This window comes from Globicephala melas, chromosome 7 (genome assembly GCF_963455315.2).
Source record: "Globicephala melas chromosome 7, mGloMel1.2, whole genome shotgun sequence".
Classification (NCBI taxonomy): domain Eukaryota; kingdom Metazoa; phylum Chordata; class Mammalia; order Artiodactyla; family Delphinidae; genus Globicephala; species Globicephala melas.
Genome location: NC_083320.1, coordinates 42,794,489 through 42,809,299, shown reverse-complemented (window position 1 = coordinate 42,809,299; position 14,811 = coordinate 42,794,489). Strand labels below are relative to the sequence as shown.

The following is a 14,811-nucleotide window of genomic DNA, read 5'->3' as shown; positions in this document are numbered from 1 at the left end:
GAAAAAAAATCTCCATTTTCATTCATTTGCCCTGATGCCTTTATCGAAAATCAATTGAATGTATGTGTAGGAGTCTAGATCCAAACTCACTAGTTTGTTCCATTGATCTGTTTGTCCTTAAGCCAAGAAGTAGACATTACTTTTCTAAATGTAAAAGAAAAACCATAAAAACACCAAGGTCAAACTAGGTAAGATTTAGTTGTCCATATATTACATGTATGTGTGGAATTTGACAGTTGAAGTGAGGCAGACATAACTGTAAATGTTTAACAATATATTAATTAGGATATAGAGATTGCTCCAACAAGATCTGGAAATAATAGAGGCTTAAACAAGATTGACAGTTATTTCTTGTGTACTTCTAAGTGTATAGACTCCAGTGCTAATAGAGCAACGCCTTCTATGTTGTGGCTCTGCAGTTGCCAGGGTATTTCCTCTTATCTATATAGTCAAAGATAGCTCTCCACCTCGTCAACATTCCTGCCAGCATTTAGCAGAAGAGCAAAGGGAGAACAAGTCCCTTCCTTCTAAGGACACACTGGAAGTAGCAAACATTACTTATGCTCTGGCTAGAATTTTGGTCACATAGCCACACCTACTTGCAAAGGAAGCTGGGAAATGTAGTCTTTCCTTGGGCAGCAAAGTGCCCTATTGAAAAGGAGGGAGGTAATAGGGATTTAGCGAGACAGCAGTGTTTTTAACCTTTTCATTGAGGTATGTAATGTATGTACAATACAATAGAGTATATAAATCTTAATTGTACAGGTTGTTGAATTTTTACCTATGTATACACCTGTATAGCCTCATCCAAGCCAAGATATAAAACAAGTCTATCAACCCAGAAGGTTCCCTTGTGCCCTTTCCCTGTCGATCTCCACCCCTACCTCTCCCCAGAGGTAAAGCAACACTGAGTTCTCACTAGGAATTAGTTTTTCTAGAACTTCATATAAATGTAATCAAAATATGTACTCTTTTACATCAGACTTCTTTCATTAAACAGAATGTCAGTGATATTTACCCATGTTATTGTATGCATTATTCTTTTTTATTGCTGTATCTGCAGTGTAGTTATCTTCAGGTTTTCGTAAAACGATTTGAAATAATTTCAAAAGAAATGACTAGGTTTTCCAAGAATAATAAATAATTATCTCACCTTGAAATAATTATATATGATGCTTTGTAAAACATGGACAGATAAATCCGTAAGAGAAGGAGTTTAAAACCTAAAATTTGTGTCATCTTTTAGGTGTATCAAACCGAATGATAAAAAGGCAGCACACATCTTCAACGAGGGTCTAGTATGTCATCAGGTCAGGTATCTGGGTCTTTTGGAGAATGTCCGCGTGAGGAGAGCAGGCTACGCCTTCAGGCAGGCCTATGAACCTTGCTTAGAAAGATACAAAATGCTTTGTAAACAAACATGGCCTCATTGGAAAGGACCAGCAAGGTAAGACATTCATTGATCATATTTAATTATGAAGTTTTAAAGCATACAGATACCATGTTGTTTTCTTCACGTGCTGTTTAGGCAAAACAGAATTCTATGAAAAGTTGGCTGTAACCTCTGTTTTGGACCATCTTCCAGCAGGATACCACTTTGTGCTAATTCTTATTAATTATTAGAAGTCTTGGTTTTCTTTAAGGTTTAAACACGGCTTATCAAATCCACATTTGGAACTTGTATGTCAATAAAACTTCTAAACTATGTCGTGGCAAGTTAGCAGGAGGAGAATTTGTAATTGATGGGTATATTTGTGTAGACTCATACAAGGGTAGAGCTACAGGCATCTTGGATCACTGCTCTCAGCTCTTCGGGGTTTTTTTTTTCTGGGGAATTAACCCCAGAGAGAGTGAATGAAGGGTGGGGGTCCCACTCTTTGATCAAGTCTATACCAACCGAGAAATAGATACAGGAGCAGATAGGGTTCACAGTGTCAGTGTTATTGTGAGTAAAGCTGGATTGGAGAATATGGCAGAACTTGGGGCCATGTGGCGTTCAGCTCATCTGCCCTAAATTGCACTCATCCATCCAGTCACAGACAGAGTGCTGGACCACTGCAGACTCATCCCATGGAGCAGCCCCTGTGAGCTCTACATGCAGAGAGAACTTGTGTACTGGCAGGGGGCTGCTGCAGAAGAGAAACCAGGCCTTGTCTGTGCAGTGACCTTCCTTCTGCTCTCACCAGTCCCAGAAGTTGCCCCTTTTCTGCAGGCCACAGAAGCTCTCCCAGCTACTACAGCAGGGCAGACGTGCCTGTTTTATGGGGATTTTTCTTTCACTATACTGGTGTTGACTCCACATTGTCACTGGACCTGGCCTTTCACAGGAAAATCAGTAGGATTAGACACTTCACCGTGTATTACAAGAAGATAAACTCCAGACATATGGTGTGGTCCCTGATGCATAATTCAATACCCAAATAATGTAGGGTCTGGGTACTATTTCATTTCCCACTGCTAATTTCCAGGGTATTATGGTCAGCATCTACTATAATACACAGAACAAGGATTCACTCCCAGCCTGGCATCCAGTCCACAGGTTGGTGGGACGAAGTTTAGTACTAAAGTCTGACATTAAATCCACGGTCCAGGATGGAGAGGTCAGAGTCAAGTCCAGGCCTTGCTCCCACCCTGTGTTCTTTTGCATCCCATTGGCCTGGCACTTAGCACTCTTGGGACCTGCCCACAATCTGAGTAGCAGGAGCAGTGTTTAAAATGTTTGCAAGAAGTAACTGAGTGGGTTCAAAATAGATGTGAGTTTCTTGCATACCCTTCTGGCTCTGGTTGGTCCATTGTTACAAGTATATTTGATCACCTCTGCTAATGAAATCAAGAAATTGTCTTTAATACCATATTTTCTTAGAATACGTAGTTCTAAACCCAAAATGCTTTTTGAGCATTTACTAGATTTGGTTAAATTTGTGGAATTCACTCTGGAAATTCTTTGATGGAAGGATGCTTACTTGAAAGATCATTTATACTTGGAATTGAAGGGTTTTTTTATAATAATAAAAACTGAGAACCTAATACCATGTTTTAAGATAAGATAGCCTACTTTTGTAACTCAGAAAATTTGTTGTTTTTATTTATTTTTATAGAGCTGGTGTGGAGGTTTTGTTTAATGAATTGGAGATTCCTGTGGAAGAGTACTCCTTTGGTAGATCAAAGATATTCATTCGAAACCCAAGAACAGTATGTAATCGAAACGTTACACTCTGAATTTGTGTTATAATCATATGGGCAAATTCTTAAAGGATATTTAACTTTATAATGTTACCCAAGATGCTACCACGAATGTCACATTTTTGTGTTTTTCTGCAAATATCCAAAGGGGTGGCTTAATAAGGGATAATGGAAAAACATTTGTATTTTTTATGAAACACCAAAACTTTTGAGCTGATAGATTGTACAGCATTTAAGAAATCATAAAGAAACTGGTATTACAATAAAACCTCCCTAACTCGTAAAAATTGGAGGTTACTTCAGTCTGTATTTGTAATATCTGAATTATACAGTAATTTTAGGAAAGACAACACTGCTATTCAGAGGTACACGAAGGCACCCAAATTAAATTTTTTTTTAAGTTAAAAAGAACACTTAAAATTCTACTTAGTGAAGAACTCCATTGGAGCCTTTTTATAACTGAATAGACTAGCATGAAGTATAATTTACATAGCAGTTTATTGGAAATTTGGAGAATTAGGAAAGTGTTCAAATCGTCTGAGAGAGACCTTGCCGTCACCTCCCTTCCGGTAATTTCATCCTCACAGATAGTGTGAAGGTACATCTAGAGCTCAGTTCAGCCCTTACATGATTCGTCATAAATTCTAAAACACTGTACTCTAAATTGTGTATCTTGCGTGAATTCATCCCAATAGTTTTCTTCTGGACTACTATTCATAATATCTGTAATTAAGTAATTTTTTTTTCCTCAATGTGGTTCACACCAACATTGTGACATTTTATTTCCTGAGAATGATGTTCACATATGCCACGAGTTTTTGTGGATTTTTGATAAATCCATCTATTATTTATTAGTTATTCAAATTAGAAGACCTGAGGAAGCAGCGTCTTGAGGACCTGGCCACTCTCATTCAGAAGATTTATCGGGGGTGGAAATGTCGCACACACTTCCTGCTGATGAGAAAAAGCCAAATCGTGATTGCTGCCTGGTACAGGAGATACGCGGTGAGAGCCCCTGACATTTTTTTGAGCTGTAATCACGATGCTTTTTTTTGCAAATATTTGTTACGTATTTAACTGTGTAGGTATTTTTTTTTTACATACTTCATCCTCCGAATGACCTCGTGAAATGGGTGCTTTTCTGGTCCCTTTTTTAAAGATGAGAAAACTAAGTCATTGAGCTGTTAAGTAACAGCTACTATGAGGCAGAGATGGGGTTTGAATCCAGGACAACGTCAAAGCTCTAGTTTATCTTGCTGTCTTCCACTGATGGAGATACATGTAGTGGGAGATCTACATCTTGAATTTGGTTATCAGATTGGAAGAGATAATGTCATTTAACCCTTTGCTATTCAAAGTAGTAGGGTCAATTTTCCCAAATAATTGGCTGTTTTCCATTTATTGTAGGAAGACTGAAAGTGGCTTTAATTCCAGAAAGCTAATGCCACATTTTAGTAGAATTCTGGGTTTGGGTTAAAGGGTTGGATCTCCTTTAGTCCTCAGATATCTGGTCCTTTGGGAAAAGACTCCAAAATAAAGTATGTTTATTTAATTGATATGGAATTTCTCTGGGGAGTTTTCTTTCTCACTCAATTATAGATGTTTCATTGGAGGCATAACAGGTTTGAGGGGAACCTGAAGGTTTACCTCTAGGCTAGCTTGAACTTGGCATTGCGTTCTCACAAAATGAATTTTAATGATAAGAGCACTGCTTCCAAACACATTTTCATTCTCTGCTTTTTCACTAGAGAGTGAGTTGGAAAATGAATTAAAATTGCAATCAAATCTCCTTTAGCGTGTTCTTCCTCTTTTTCAGCTGTAGAGAAGTTTTGCTTTAAGGGTGTGTATAATCAGGACATAATTTATGCTGACCTGTTCTCATATAATACATTTTAGTGTATAATTTCCAAGTTTTAGAAATTAATGAGTTACTTAAATGAAAAGTAAGGAAAAATTATGTGATCTTTAAAAGAATATCTTTAAAATTGCTTCCTCAAGTTAAAAGAGTGTAACCAACAGTACAAGTGTTAAAGTATGACCCTAGCCAGCCACGTTAACGATGGGTTCATTAACATGTATCCTGCAAAGGCCCAGAAGACTGGTGTCACCAACCTGGCTGCACATAGCAGTGGTACTTGGCCCTTCGGCAGATTCATAATGCTCTGTTTTCTGTTTGCCTGAGAAAGGGAGGACCCACAAATAGGCAGTCCTCAAGGAACCCCTTTTATTATTTCTTATTTTGAGGTCATTAAGAAAAACCAAGTTTTGAAGCATCCTGAATTCATCTGTATTGAATTCTACCAATAGTTTTGAAACCCTTATTCTGCCAGGTTCAGGGGATAGCAAGGTGAACCAAACAACCTGATTCCTGACCTCATACAGTTCATGGCTAGTGAGGGACAATATGCGTTTAAGCAAATAAATAGAACAATGACAGATTGTAGAGTAAGTGCTAGGAAGGAACTAGAGAACTGAGATAAAGAGTAATGAGGAGACTGGCGATTAGATAGGGTGGTCAAGGAAGACCTTCTGGAAGGGGCCATTTCATCAGAAGGATGAGGAGTAAAGGCAAGGAACCAAAAATAGCAAGTGTTGTTTCCACCCTCCCTCCCAATAAGGAGCTTTTGTATCTCGAGATTTTTAAAAAGTCACCATATGTATCATTAATTTGTGATTCTGAGAGTTAGAATGATAAATAATAGCCCAAACTTTAGAGGAAGTATTAATTTTGCTCTAGTGTTATTTCTGTTTTAGAATTTGAACTACAGGCACACCTCAGAGACTTTGTGGGTTTGGTCCTAGACCTCTCCAATAAAGCAAACATTGCAATAAAGCGAGTCACACAAATCTTTTGGTTTCCCAGTGCACATGAAAGTCATGTTTAGGCTATACTGTAATCCATTAGGTGTGCAGTAGCATTATATCTTTTAAAAAAAGTACATACCTTAATTAAAAAATATTTCGTTGCTAAAAAATGCTAACCATCATTTGACAACGCAGGGTTGCCACAAACCTTCAATTTGTAAAAAAAAAAAAAAAAAAAAAAACCCGCAATATCTGCAAAGTACAATAAAACAAGGTATGCTTGTAAATACCTCCACCAGTTAACTACAGTTATCCAAGCCAGTGATTTTCCCTTGACCAAATAACTCAAAGATTTTCTGAATGACCATTTTCAGTTATTACTTATCTTAAAATCCATATTCTGTGATATTTCATGGCTCCTTGAGGTGAATTTTAAAGACAGTTATTTTCAAGCCATGTAGGAATTTTAAAAGAAGACATTGAGGTACCAAATGAATGTCAGAAGTGATGGTCGGATATTGTAGGTACAGTTTAGACCCTACAGCCGTAGACTATCACTCCGTGTGGAATCTTAGAGATTTTCCAGCTCCTCAGTTGACTGATGAAGAGACTGAGGTCCAGAGAAGGTGGTGACTTGTACAGGGTCCCAGGGTTCTCTTTACCTTTCTCTCTGGCACCCTTTTTTGTTCTGCTGCTCATTTTCTCTGAGCTTCCAGAACATAGCCTAGAGTCTTGGGAGCATCTGTTCCCCCTCAGAGAAAGGGAGCTGGGCAGTCTGCCATTTCCAGGGTCTGAGTCACAGCCTGGCTTCAGTATTTTGTTTGAAAAGCTGTGAAATTTCATCACAGATGCCCACGTTGTAGTGAATATTCCCCGCTAAATACAGTAAGCGCTCACTTATCTAGGGATAGTGTTCTAGCAGCCTCCACTCTCCAAGGCATTGGCCCTGGAAGTAAGGGCCTCTGGGCATCGCGCTTGCGAGCCGACTCTTGGGAAGATCTCCCTGGGTCTTCCTTAACCTTCCCCACCTGGAAATAACCTCTGCTGCAGTTGAACATCCTCACGGGTTCTGCTCTATGGCGAGTAGGAGCTCAATAAATAAAGTTTAGTCGATGGATAGGAGTTGACTTCAATTTGTTAGCTGGTTTCCCAGCTTGAGGCAGTAAAAGCAGCAAACCTAGAAAGAACTGGGGCCGTTAGAGGCTGACCCAGTGAGTAGCACGCTGAGAAATGGCACCAAGAAGAGAGAAGGCTTAGGAGCAGATGCAGAACTCAGCATGTATTCATTCATGTGTGTTCACTGGGTATCTGCTATGCGCTCGACGTTGTATTATAACAGCATGACACAAAGAACAGATGTTAATAATGGTGGGTCCTGAGTCACTTTGAAATTAATTATATTTACCATCCTTGAAGCAAACTTTGAATTAATCATAATAATTTTGGATTGTTGGATATTTTGATTTCTGTACTTATTGGTTCCCGGAAAGAATATGGGTGATCGAGAGTTCCTTGCACTAAGTGAGCAAATTCTCTTTCTCAGTATGCATGTTATGGATATGTACATAGAATTGCTGATATCTTCCCCTTTTCATCCGACAGCAACAAAAGAGGTATCAACAGATAAAGAGCTCTACCTTGGTAATTCAGTCTTACATCCGGGGTTGGAAGGTGAGTTTAAAAGAAGTGATCCTTATTTATGTGAGGTTTTCACGTTCTTTACAAAGGATGATGTCTCCGGGCTCACCCTGCAGGGGAGGGTTCCTCATCTCCTGCCTACCCTGTAAACAGTCAGATGGAAAAAATAAATATTATGGGCCAAGCTCCGGCCCTACAACATGTCTTGGCTGCTTCCTGCTTTCTTTTCAAGAGCTTTGTTCTCTGAGCAGGAAGTCCTTGAAATAATACCGTACATGATTTCAATATCCTCTTGCCCCCTGTTTGCGAGGGAAGCTGTAGCGCAAAAGGCTGTCTCACACTGTTGCCTCCATACCTGTGAGCCCTGCCATACGTCAGCACCCCAGCACAGTGCCTTCCATACCTTCCCTGTGACCATCTTGCAGGCTGCCCCATCATGATTGAAAGATCCTAAGCGCTGGCTGTCCTAGTGCCCCCACCACCTGGTTCTGGGTCCTTCCTGCCAAAGTGTGATTCAGAGTCAGCACACTATAGCCCACAAGCCAGATCTTGGTTCAGGAGTCCTGCCGTTCCCATTGCCCTTTGTCTAGGCCCGTGGGCGGCCCAGGTGCTTAGTGGTTGTCCCACAGCAATTGCCAAATACAAGTCTGGTGTGCTCAGAGTAAGTGAGATTGCTGCACACAGGTTTTTCTTTGACCTACTACCGAGTCCTGGGTCCAGGCATCCCGTCTAGAGACTTCAGAGGCAGAACTCAGGGTTTGCCTCCAAACCGGCTGTCCTCCTGGCCCCCACTAAATCATTTTCAAGCAACTGCTGGAAGAAGCCACTAGTACTGAACCAGTGAGATAATTTTATTTTATAGCAAGCTTTTAGCCATCTCTTTTGAAAAAAAAGTACAGCTACAGTTCCTTCCAGACAATAATAATAAAAGTGATCAAGTGGATTTTGGTGGATCATTGGAGATCCGCTGACCACCTTCTGAGAACTGTTCCTTCCATCTGCCGTGTCCAGTTTGTATTGCTGTGGTCAGATTTTTTCCTGTCACGTGTCAGGGCATGGGAGGCTGCTGTCTATCTGAGTGGGGCTACACTGTCATGCTTGATAATGTCTTCATTTACCACCTTCTCATGGTCCATTTTGGGCTAATAGAGCAACCTTCCCTTTTCCTTTCTTTAAGCTACTGATTTTTCCCTTGAGAAGGGGGATTATGGTTATCTCTTCAGGTAGGTTTTTTCAAGTCACTATGGATATAGTTTTTTGGTGTTGATTTTCTATCTTTCTGGGTCATTCTGTGCTTTAGGCCCGAAAAATCCTGAGGGAACTGAAGCATCAGAAGCGCTGTGAGGAAGCAGCCACCACCATTGCAGCGTATTGGCATGGTACCCAGGTAGGCCAGAGACGCCCAGGAAGGCAGCGGGTCAGGAGTGATGTGTGGAGCAACGGACCCTCCCATTCGGGATTCACTGGCTTAAGCTCCTGAGCACGTGTTTGCCTCTTGCTCTGTCCAACGTTTCGGTGTGGGGTGGTGGCACACGCTTCTGTGTTTACTGTTTGATGGTGACCGGTGTCTCTCTTCCTCTTTCTCCATTGGGAATCAGCAGTAACCTTTCTTGCCTTAAACTTTTCTGTAACTCCTTTTCAAATGCATCACAGGCGCGAAGGGAACTGAGCCGGCTGAAGGCGGAGGCTAGGAATAAACATGCTATTGCAGTTATTTGGGCTTACTGGCTTGGATCTAAGGTACTTGAAATGCACATCCCATCACTCCCATCCTGGAATCCGCAATAATCAATCCGTATCTCTAGCATCTCAGGGGGTGAAGACCCATGGTTAACAGTGGCTCACACTGGCGCATGTCCTAGTAGCCACATTTAATAACCCTGGAGATGTTCGTGCCAAGAGAGCACGTTAGGAAGCTTAAGCATGCGTAGGCAAAAAAGACTAATTAATTGCTTACTAAAGAGGTACTAGCATAGTTGCTCTTTTTTTTAAACTCTCGAGTAACATGCATGTTTAGTTTTGGGGGGGTTTTTGTTTGTTTTTTACCCCCCTAATATATCCTGGCAGTTTTCTGAAGGTGTTTTTATGCGCTATGGGGGCATGATGGGAATGTTAAAGTTTGGGTTTCGATTGGTCTTCTGCAACATGTTAATAATAGAAACACCTTTAACGCATGCTCGACAAAAATATTAATCCATGAATGAAATTGTTTTTTAGGCTCACTGTGGCAGCTGTTGATTATTATAAGCAAAATATTATATGTGAAAAGAAATATCATCTGTGATTTAGCAGAAAGCTCTGTTCATGCAAAGCTAGCTGTCATTGCCCCTGAAGAATCCCAGGAATTTCGGCATCAGCTGTTTGTGATCAGAAACAAAGGCCTCCTGAAATACTCTCACTAATCCCCAGGCAGAGTCGTGGGCTCTGTGAACGTTTCACATATCCCAAGGGAGGGAGCACTTTAGATGTATTTGTCACTTAGAAAATCAAAGATCATCTCTGCTAAGCATGTGTATCCCAGTTAGAAACTCAAATATCATTACAGTCCTGTTTTTAAGTCTACCTTGTCAACATTATAAACCCGTCTTGTGAGAAAAATGAGAAAAGTCAACATTTGCCTGTATAAAGATGTTAACTTGCCACAAACTAACCAAAGTTGTTCATTTGTGTTCTCCCCTGAAAATCTGTGTGGAACAGACTAGTTCCCTTTTATAAACTGAGGGAGCTGTCTTAGCAGAGGCAGAGGGACTCCTAGACAGTTACTCTGGGCTTTCTCCACTGAATGAGAGAAATCCATTTCCCAGCCTGAGTACTGTAATGTAATGAAACCTTAGTGCCTGTCTGTTCCTGTCTTTTAAAATAGCATGCCTCAGATTAATTTTTCCCTAAGATTGATTTAAACCTACGAGTTATTTCACTTTTTTAATCTTGCTTCCATATATTTCACTGTTTAGGGCCTTACCTAATATTGAATTTTGATACATGCTACTTCTAATTTTCCAACTGGAAAAAGTTGGGAGTTTTGTTGTTTTTGTTCAAAACTTCAGAGAGGCAACCTTTATTCCTTCCAGTTTTCTAAATGGTTGTTCACAAGAGTTATCTTTTTATACATCCAAATGCATGAACTCAGGAATTCACAGCCTCTTTAGCCCAGTGGGCTGGCAGCAAAGGGAAGTCTATGTAAATCGTTAGGTGCCACTCACAGATCTAAGGCTTTGATGAGGGAGGGGAGTGAGAGAGTGTGGAGAAGGGAGTGAAGAGGGAGAGAGAACAGGGGACAGAAAAGAAACAGAATGGAAGTAAGGGGGAGGGCAGGGGAGTGCTTCCCTCAGGTACCCTCCTCTGGGACAGAGTCTCAATGCACCGAAAATACAAGGGACTACGCTAGCCTGACACTGATGCTTTGGGTTTAAATGATTGTGCACCATTTCTCTTTCATTCTGAAATCCTGATACATAAATTGGCTCTTCTGTTTGGTGGGGTGTCTTTTTCTGGTCATTTGTGCTGTCTGCATTGGGCTGTCTCTTTTATTTACCATCTAAAACATTCTAGGCTCGAAGGGAATTGAAACGCTTGAAGGAGGAGGCTAGGCGTAAGCATGCAGTTGCTGTCATTTGGGCTTACTGGCTTGGACTGAAGGTACTTCCTCAACCTCTTCTTTCTGTCCACGGTGAACTCAGTGAAGCCTAGCACCTACTAACTCTGACCAAACGATTGATTATGCTTGCTCATGGTCTGCACAGTCTTTTACAATGTCATCTTGCCTAATTTGGTTTCCTTTTGAGAACAATCCTGTACACCAAAATTTTCTGATTTTATTGCATTGTCTTTCTTTAAATAATAAGTTAAAAGTAATAGCATATTACTTTAAATAGTAATGTAGCATATTTTATTCTTTGTTATCCAAGTTCTGTTTAATGTTCTCTTTATGAGGATGAAGATTTTTTTTCATTTATGAGACAGAGTTACAGCAGTTGAGCTTAGAAGCTGACCTACCATTGCAGTGACCAGCCTGGGAATATTGGGCTTTTGTTTCCCTTTACCCATCTATTCTGTCCCATTGACGGCTTCTGGAGCAGAGCTTTCTTCAAAGTGCCCATCGTTCTAATTGTTCAGCATAGAAACGAAAGGGTTTTGCATAAATATACAGATTTTGACAAATAAGACTAGCAGTAGATCATTCAGGTTAAAGAGAACTTTAGATTCAAATGCCCTCTAATTTAGGGCGGAGTTTATTTTAAAGCAATACTTCCTACTTGAGGTAAGCTTGCATGTTAGCGAATATGACTCTGAGCTCTGGAAAACCTTGAGAACGACCTTTAGGCAATATAAGGATTTTGTCTTCCTAATATTCAGTTACTCCTCACTGTAGGGAGCCATCCATATTGTCATTTGGGGATAATTAGGCCTTTTTTTGACATTTCCTCTTTGTTATTTTTACTATAATACTATAATTCATTTTTTTAAAATATTTGAATATTCTCCAGGAAACCATTGACTCTGAACCTGAACTGTTTTAGCAGTATCTGTAAACTCTGCTTTGAACAATCTGCGTTTTTCCCTGAAAGTTTAGCCTATAAACTTTTAGTAAATTAACTTTTTTATTATAATGAATATTCATCAAGTAATTGTTGAGGTAATTAAGAAGTAACTTAAATATGAATTTAAGATGTTCTATTTCAAGAATTCTGAGCAAGTTCTGTTACTGCTTTTTTAAAGTTAAAACGGAGGATTTTATTTCCCATTTTATTCACATTCTAATTTGCATTCTAATTTTCATAAAAGGAAGGAACAAACAACATTGAGTCGGGATTTTTACTCTCTATAATGATTTCTACCAGCAACATCATGTTTATCTTCAGTTTTCTGGATTTAACTAATTGCATATGATTTAAAAAGTACTTTTAGGTTAGAGTGTATGCTTGCATCCTATAACACAAATTCAGTTCACAGGTGAATACTGTTTTAGCTGAAGTTAACTGGGCTTACTCTATAGACATAACTGTCTTTTTTTTTCCAGTTTCCACAAAACAGGAGTATTTTAATATGTTACCATTATTGTTATAAGATTAAACATCTTTGAAGTCCAAGAATGTAATAATTTTGTATTTTTTTAAAAAAAGAAGTATGTTGATATGAACAGTAATTTTGCCCTTTTAAATGATTTGATTCTTGTGGAATTGATTACAAAGTTCAGTGGACCCTTTTTAAGACCCCAGGCCCCATGAAGGGAACCCATTCTGTATGCCAGCATGTTGTCACCAGGCCTCTTCTGTGTGTAGCTGTTTTTCAGGAGAAAGGGCCTGTCCTGTGAGTATCAAAAAGAACGTTGCATTGAGCTCAGTTACAATGAAATTCAAGTAAATATAGGACTTCTAGTATATTTCTAAGGATATGTTTTCATGAAACTCACTTTAACTTCTCTGCTTTTGTACACTCTTACAATTTCAGGGGCTAATTAATAGGTATCATTTTTCTTCTTGTTCCTTCTAACCTTGTAAGTGAGATTTGAAATAGTTATAGACAACTCCATGGCTAAAAGAGAAATGATAATCAGTAACATAAGATATGAATTAAAGGAAGAACTGCCTATGTGGTGTATGGGAGAATTTTTAACCCTTAATAATCCACAGATGTAGAGAATAGGTCTGGTGCTCAAATGCCCAGAGGGACCAGGCAGGTCACATGGACAAGGGAAGTAGCAGATGGAAGGTAGGGTAGGAACCGCGGGCCTCCTGCGGGCCTCCTGCAGTTTGGAGGTTACAGCTCTCTTCCAAAGGCAGCAATGGCTGCTCTGGTCCACTCAGTCCTTGTCACATGGGAATAGGACTCACTGTTGCTAGATCTTAGAAAATTGTAAGAGAAACCTGCAGCCTGAATTCCTGTGTGAAGGTCTTAATTTTAAAATGTGCATATAAAACATTTTTCGACAATTGGTTACTAGTTTGCTAGTTTACGTAAAGCCCCTAATGTAGAAATATTTTGAACATGTGCAGTTGAACCCAGAAAGCTAAAGATATAAGAAAAACATACATAATGTCTGAATTATTCAAGTAGGCTAATATTTTGCTAAATTCTAACTCTCCCATTTATAACTGAATGATGATAAACATTTTAAATGTTTTCCGTTTCCAAATTTAGCTATCATTCATTCATTTAGCAAACACCTCAGTTATTTTATTTGTTAGACACTAGTATACAAGGTAAATACGACAATATAGCAAGGAAGAAATGGTAAACTAAAACTGTAATATGAGGTCTTAAGTGCTGTGATTAGTATTAGTAGACAGTTTGATGGGAGTAGAGGTAAGAGAAAAAGTAATGCAATTAAATGGGAGATAATGATCATTCAATAGCTTCCTTTTAAATTCTTACTTTTAGTCACATTCACTTCTCCGTATGCAGTACTAAAGTCCTGTCTTCATATGCAAGGCTTTTGGAAACTGCCATATATTTCTTCAGGCATTTTTTTGCCTTCTAAGAACAATTTGAAGTGAAAATTACCTTATATAATTTTTTCTGGAATGTATTTCGATTTGTGTAGGGTTTGCAGCTATGCCTATAAAGCGTTTCTCATCAGATTGTCAGGCTCTTTAAAAACTAGTTAAGAGGATTAAAAACATCAAAACACTCTGGTATTATCTTGCATCTCTGAATTTCTTTTTCTCCAATTTAAAACCCACTGTCTCAGTATGCTTCAATTATTTTACTGTATCCAGAAAGACACTCATAAATTTACTTGTTCCATCTATGTTCGATTTTAACAGAGGTGTTATCACCTTTATGGGCATCTGCTGGCCGCGCATTAACCTCTGTATTCTGCTGCTTCGTTTTAAAGGTCCGCAGGGAGTACAGGAAATTCTTCAGAGCCAATGCTGGAAAGAAAATTTATGAATTTACACTTCAGAGAATTGTAAGTTTATACTTTACATATGGCTAATTAGCATTACTGCATTAACTAGTTAATAGCATCAACTCAGTAATATGTGACTTGTTTGGTAACGATTAAATCATAACTGTGCCACTGAGAGTTTGTGACCTTTTTTATCATCGGTTCTAAAATTCAAGTAGAATTGTGTCAGAAAGAGGCCTGTACGTGATTAATCAAATATTCTTCTTCTTTGACAGAGAGAACATACTTCGGGGAAAGTGAACCCAAGAAAGCCAGGTGTCTTAGTTCAGGCT

At 39.2% G+C, this 14,811-nt stretch overlaps 1 protein-coding gene across 4 annotated transcripts in view; it reads left to right on the top strand.

Annotated features, from left to right (window-relative positions):
• MYO1B (myosin IB) overlaps positions 1 to 14,811 on the top strand; it is a 183,189-nt gene that overhangs the window by 152,498 nt on the left and 15,880 nt on the right. Inside the window, exons 18-25 of one of the 4 annotated variants that reach the window (XM_060302127.1) lie at positions 1,247 to 1,447; positions 3,099 to 3,192; positions 4,039 to 4,188; positions 7,591 to 7,659; positions 8,927 to 9,013; positions 9,280 to 9,366; positions 11,179 to 11,265; positions 14,465 to 14,539. In XM_060302127.1, coding sequence (XP_060158110.1) covers positions 1,247 to 1,447; positions 3,099 to 3,192; positions 4,039 to 4,188; positions 7,591 to 7,659; positions 8,927 to 9,013; positions 9,280 to 9,366; positions 11,179 to 11,265; positions 14,465 to 14,539 — 850 coding nt within the window. The remainder of the gene's footprint in view (positions 1 to 1,246; positions 1,448 to 3,098; positions 3,193 to 4,038; positions 4,189 to 7,590; positions 7,660 to 8,926; positions 9,014 to 9,279; positions 9,367 to 11,178; positions 11,266 to 14,464; positions 14,540 to 14,811) is intronic. The other 3 variants (XM_060302128.1, XM_060302129.1, XM_060302130.1) reach the window with 3 other exon arrangements.